The sequence below is a fragment of the Colobus angolensis genome, unplaced genomic scaffold, assembly GCF_000951035.1.
Source record: "Colobus angolensis palliatus isolate OR3802 unplaced genomic scaffold, Cang.pa_1.0 Scaffold336, whole genome shotgun sequence".
Classification (NCBI taxonomy): Eukaryota; Metazoa; Chordata; class Mammalia; order Primates; family Cercopithecidae; genus Colobus; species Colobus angolensis.
Window position 1 is genome coordinate 872,278 of NW_012116666.1, and position 5,576 is coordinate 877,853.

The following is a 5,576-nucleotide window of genomic DNA, read 5'->3' on the forward strand; positions in this document are numbered from 1 at the left end:
CCTTTTTTGATGGTGTGGCCTGGGAGTTTCTTCTCTACTTTAATTAACAGTACTGACGTTTAATTCCATCAGGTGTTGATGTAAGGATTGTCTTGGTGAGGATGATGTTTTAAGGCCAAGTAGTCCATCCAACTAGCTCAGGAGGGAAGCAGCGGGACCTCTCTCAGGCAGCCGTCTTCAGGCAGGGAGCAGGCAGCCTTAGGCCATCTGCTCTTGACGTTGACTCCTTGTGGTGTAAGTTGATATTACACTTCTCTCCTGTTTTCCAGCCTACGAAATGGGGCTGACATCTGCTCCTTTCTTTCCTGGGTATTTGTGAGAGTAATAAGAGATTGTGCCTCCAAAAATGTTTGGAATAACTTCACAGAGACAATATTTTAAATGGATACTAATAAAAGTTAGAAAAAAATCAGATAAATATGTAATGATACAGAAATTCAGAGAACTGATAGCTGTGGTAACATCGGGACCATCTGTGTGCACTGGCTGGCCTCAGACTCCTGTGCCCTCCTCTCCCCTGAGTGGTGGCCAGGCCCTGTTGGGGAAGAGAGCTGGGAGTCTGGTGGTTAATTCCTCCCAGCCTGGTCAGGCCCCGTGTTGGGGGAAGAGAGCCAAGAGTCTGATGGTTAATTCCCCCAGCACTGGCCAGGCCTCATGTTGGGGGAAGAGAGTTGGGAGTCTGATGGTTAATTCTCCCAGCACTGGCCAGACGTCATGTTGGGGAAGAGAGTTGGGAGTCTGATAGTTAATTCTCCCAGCACTGGCCAGACGTCATGTTGGGGAAGAGAGTTGGGAGTCTGATAGTTAATTCTCCCAGCACTGGCCAGGCCTCATGTTGGGGAAGAGAGTTGGGAGTCTGATGGTTAATTCTCCCAGCACTGGCCAGGCGTCATGTTGGGGAAGAGAGTTGGGAGTCTGATGGTTAATTCTCCCAGCACTGGCCAGGCGTCATGTTGGGGAAGAGAGTTGGGAGTCTGATGGTTAATTCTCCCAGCACTGGCCAGGCCTCATGTTGGGGAAGAGAGTTGGGAGTCTGATGGTTAATTCTCCCAGCACTGGCCAGGCCTCATGTTGGGGAAGAGAGTTGGGAGTCTGATGGTTAATTCTCCCAGCACTGGCCAGGCCTCATGTTGGGGAAGAGAGCCGGGGGTCTGATGGTTAATTGTGTGTTCCCCCTTCTCAAGGCTGGCTCCTGGGGGCAGCACCAGTAGGACAGAGGCAAAGATGGGCTTCTCTCTAGTTGGTGTGACCCACATTGTGTCAGATGAACAACTTAAAATTTTTTATGTGACTATAGGAAAGAAAATTAGTGGTCATTAGAAATACTTTTAGTAACAAATGATGTGCCTTGTATGTCAAGTATACAAAGAAAGTAAGATAATACCTAATCATTCTGTCATACAAACAATGTAAATGTGCTGGGCTTATAGGTAGACTTCCCTTTTCAAATTGAGAATAGAGAGCTTTGCTTTCAGTGCGTAATTTTCACAAATATAAAGAAGCTGGCAAACTGTTTTTCACAGTTTTCAGCAAAGGAGTCTTGATTTTGACTTAGCTGTTGATTTTCTGTCTCCAAGTGTCATTTCCTGTGTTTTATCTGGTAATTTGACATGGTGAGGTGTGAAATAGAGTCTTCTTATTAGGTTTAAATATGTGATACGCTTTTGCTGTAAACATAAAAGGGATTCGTTCTAACGTGAATTACTAACATGCTCTTAATCGGGTGACTCATTGTGTGCCTCTGTTATGCCTTACAGAAACTCCATCAAGATTCAGCTATTACATTTCACAGGACAGAGATCTCAGTTTGAGATTTTTATCATCAGCTTACACTTGCAGAGTGGTCTGTAGTTCTGAAAATTGTTCACAAATGTTGACTCTTAATGATTCCAGAAGACATGGCCTCATTGTACCAATGGGAACTGAGGCTCTGAGGGGTTAGGTTAGTGACTGCCAGAGTCACAGCTAGCACAGCCGAGCCAGCCTCCCGGGGATGTGACTGGAGAACGCACGGGTGAAGCTGGGAGCAAGGGTGACAGCGCCTGGCTGGGCAGTGCCCCCGCAACCTATGGATCATGGCAGGCCACTGACTCAAACCTTGGCTGCACAGCAGAGTCCTCTGGGGTGCCCAGGTCTCAAGGTGGCCCAGTCTGGCACTTCTTCCAGTCTTCCAATCCTGGTGCCCTCCAGCCCTGGGCGGCCTCTCCCTCCTCCTGCACCCCCAGCACAGTCATCTTCAGTGGGGCGCCCTCTCTGGAGGGCTCTGGGGAGTGGTCTGCTGCTCTGCCCCCACTCAGGCAGCAGGGCAAGTCCCTGCGAGGCCCGAACCTCAGGGAGGCACAGCGGTGGCCCTGCTGCTCCTGGTGTGGACAGCTCACCTCTTCTGGGGCTTTGGTCTTTGGAGGGTTATAGCTAGCAGCTCAGGCTGGTCAGGCCGCCAGAGGAAGTAATTTCAACTTGTCAGAACCCTTGGTAAAGGGGATCTCTGGTAAGGCTTGCCTCACCTTCCGACGCTCCCCTAAAAGGGCCAGCATGGCTGCTGCTCGCTGTTCATCTTGATTCCCAGCTGTGTTCATCACAACAGGCCAAGGTGCCCAGTGGCCAATGGGGTCCCTGCCCACAGCTCTGCTGCTGATTCAGACCCAGAGCTGTACCCTGCTCTCCTGGGGGCCTGTAGCCACGGGGGCTCATCCCTTACTTTCACAACTCCCTCCATTGACTCAGTGCCCTACACCCAGACCCGGAATCTAGGTGTGTAGCCTCAGAAACAGGAGTTAATTTTAGAAGCAAATGTGATCTATTTAATCTGTTAGGAGGCGCTACCATGCTCCCATTCCAGCTGCCCTGCAGTGACCCAGCGGCACTTCATCTGCTCACTCGTCAGAGGCCTGAGAGGGTCTGTGAGGCTGGGTCATGAGATGGGTGGGAGGGGACGGGGAGCACGCATGCTGGTGTTTGTCACGGCTGTGGTCTTGCTGAAGAGGCAGGGGTCAGTGACAACGGAGAACAGGCACCTCGAAGTGCTGGAGCCAGGGCACGACCCAGACTTCAGAGTAGCAGCTCAGAGTCTGAAACAGAAGGGCACACCTGAGAGCTCAGACTTCGCCTGCGGGGAGCCCTCTGCCCGGGGAGGGGTGCTCCTCACAGAAGAGCTCTTCTCCTGCCCCCATTTTTCATTTTGAAAAATTTCAAACCTACAGAAAACTTGAATGATTTAAGAAGATATGCTTTTCACCTCTATAATTGCTGAATGTTGCCATGTTTCCCTTCTCTTGCTCTCTCTGCAGAGATATGCTATATATGATATCTATCATATATGTCATATACATGTATGTGATATATATATATAATTTCTGGATTGTTTGAAAGCTTTTCTTACTCTGACCCTTTCCACCCGCACCCCAGGACGCTCTTCCCGAGCTGTGTCTCCGCCTCTGGGACGGGAGGATGTCGTCTGAGGAGCTCCTGGCACAGGCTCTACCTCCTGTTCTCCCAGATCCTTGGTCATGCGGGAGTCCAGAAGGCCTGGCTTCCTCAGGGGTGAGGTTTGGAGTACTGTGTTAGAGAAATGGTGACAGGGTGTTTTTCACAGCCCTGGGAGGGAGTGGGCTGGGGAAGAGAGGGCGCATCTGAGAGAAGGGCCTGCTGCTTTACCTGCTTCAATGTTTTGTTGGTTTGGAAGTCACAGTCGTCCAGACGCGGGTGCTGGTTTTTCTTGCAGGTAGTTCTGCCAATTTCCACCTCAAGCATGTATTTCAGGCCTTTCACTATCTGTATGGAGCAAAGGGACTGGGTTGCTGGGCACAGGGGAGGAAGGGCAGGCTCCTCCACTAGCAAGCGGGGCCTCAAGACAGTGGTGCAGGTGCCCACTCAGGAGAAGGGAAGTGGGCCGGCGTCTTGGGGCAATGCTTCGGGCTTATGGCAGAGCCTGCAGACCCCTCCCACTTCCCTCCCTGCCCCGTGCGGGGGTTTGTGCCCCTTCCTGAGACAGGTGTCTCCTTTCTGCCCAGAGCTCTGCACTCAGGAGGGATGTCACACTAGGTCTCCTGCATGCCCTGCTGAGCCCGCCCTGCAGCCCTCATTCCAGCCCCATGATGGCTGGTTCTTGTGGCCTCTGTGTCAGGCCTGGGGTCTGTGGGCTTCCCCTCCCCATTCCTGGGGTTGGGAGTTTTGAGTTTCTGGACAGCCCTCCACTTGGATATGGCAGCCACCTGGTTCTTTCTCATCTGTGGTCTCAGAGGAGTTGAAGAAAAATTCCTCAGGTTTTAGTCTCGGCTCTAGGGAAATTACGTTGTCCCCAATGTCGCCAAGCTGGAGAGGGACAACCTCCAAGCCCCCTCCCAGAGAACCCCGAGGACTCAGGCCCAGGGCATCCCGCTGGCCTCCCGGAGAAGGAGGGAGGGCCTGCGTCACCCAGGCCAGGCTGTGGAGGGAGGGCCTGCGTCACCCAGGCCAGGCTGTGGAGTGACGACCCTGGCTACACACCATACTGCCTTCTGTAGCACGCTTCTCATAGGAAAGCATGCTGCCCTTCACAAGTTTGCGATTGTCAAAAATAATTAGGTTATAAAATCACCCCGACCTGTGACCCAGCATAACCATGAACACTATGAAGACTGCCTTGGACAGGGCTGCTTCTGTCCCTTCCCCTCCAGGCGCCAGCATGCGGTGGTGGGTTCATCCACAGCCTGTGTCCCACATTAGCAAGTAGGTGTTCTCAGGAGACAGACGAGCAAGGCCTGGCTGTATCCCAGAGGGTCCTCCAGGAGGGAGGGTGCTGAGCAGGCACAGTAAAAATGAGTCAAGGAAAGGGCAGTGGCTTGGGCAGAGCTCTGGGACTCTGGGATGTGAGTGAGCATTCCAGGGGGAAAGTGGCAAGGACACCTCTGGGCTGCAGGGCACGTGAGGGGTGAGGCCAGATGGGGACCCTGGTCCCAGCAGGGACAGCTCCTCAGACAGTGGCTTTCTCCCCCGTCAGCCTTGGCACCCGCCTCCAGGAGCGCCATTAGGGCCCTGGCGCCTTCTTACCCCATGCCTAGTGGGCTCTGGGCCAGGGGCCTGATAACTGCCTGGGAGCCATGTGCTTTGTGTAAACTTTGTGCCGTGTCCTGGGGGATGCTGGCCTCGGCTGCTGCTGTCCACTCCAACCCCGTATGCATCTGCTTTCTGCCCAGAGCTCTGCACTCAGGAGTGACTTCACATTACATCTGCTCTGCTCTCCTAGGTGTCGCATTGTAGCAACTCGGCTGCCTAGGGGTATTCGTGACATGTGACCAGAACCCAGACCGTTACCTGAACTAGGGCCCTTGTGATGCGGGACTCCTTGAACAAGAACATGTCGTTCGTGCAGTTGTTGAACTTCTCAACACTGTGTCTGGCTGCTTGGAGGACTCCTGGGTCATTGGTCTTTATTGTTTTAGGAAATCCTGGATTCACACCTGAGATAAGGTCCTGGGAACAAGTATCTGAAAGAGACGAAAAACCAGATAAGAACACTGATGTTAGTGGGGCCTTCAGTCCAGGTGTCATGCCTCATGCCTCTGTGGTTCTCAGTTCTCCGCTGGCGTGTGCCTCTT

At 52.7% G+C, this 5,576-nt stretch overlaps 1 protein-coding gene across 4 annotated transcripts in view; it reads right to left on the reverse strand.

Moving 5' to 3' along the window:
* Positions 1-2,774: 2,774 nt before the first annotated feature.
* Positions 2,775-5,576, reverse strand: part of CST7 (cystatin F (leukocystatin)) — a 10,566-nt gene continuing 7,764 nt past the window's right edge. For 2 of the 4 annotated variants that reach the window (XM_011952184.1, XM_011952185.1), the window contains 3 exons: positions 5,293-5,465; positions 3,655-3,771; positions 2,775-3,068 (listed from right to left, as the gene is read on the reverse strand). In XM_011952184.1, the coding sequence (XP_011807574.1) occupies positions 2,991-3,068; positions 3,655-3,771; positions 5,293-5,465 (368 nt within the window). In that variant the 3' untranslated portion in view covers positions 2,775-2,990. Of the gene's footprint in view, positions 3,069-3,231; positions 3,772-5,292; positions 5,466-5,576 lie in introns of those variants that run through there. The other 2 variants (XM_011952182.1, XM_011952183.1) reach the window with 1 other exon arrangement.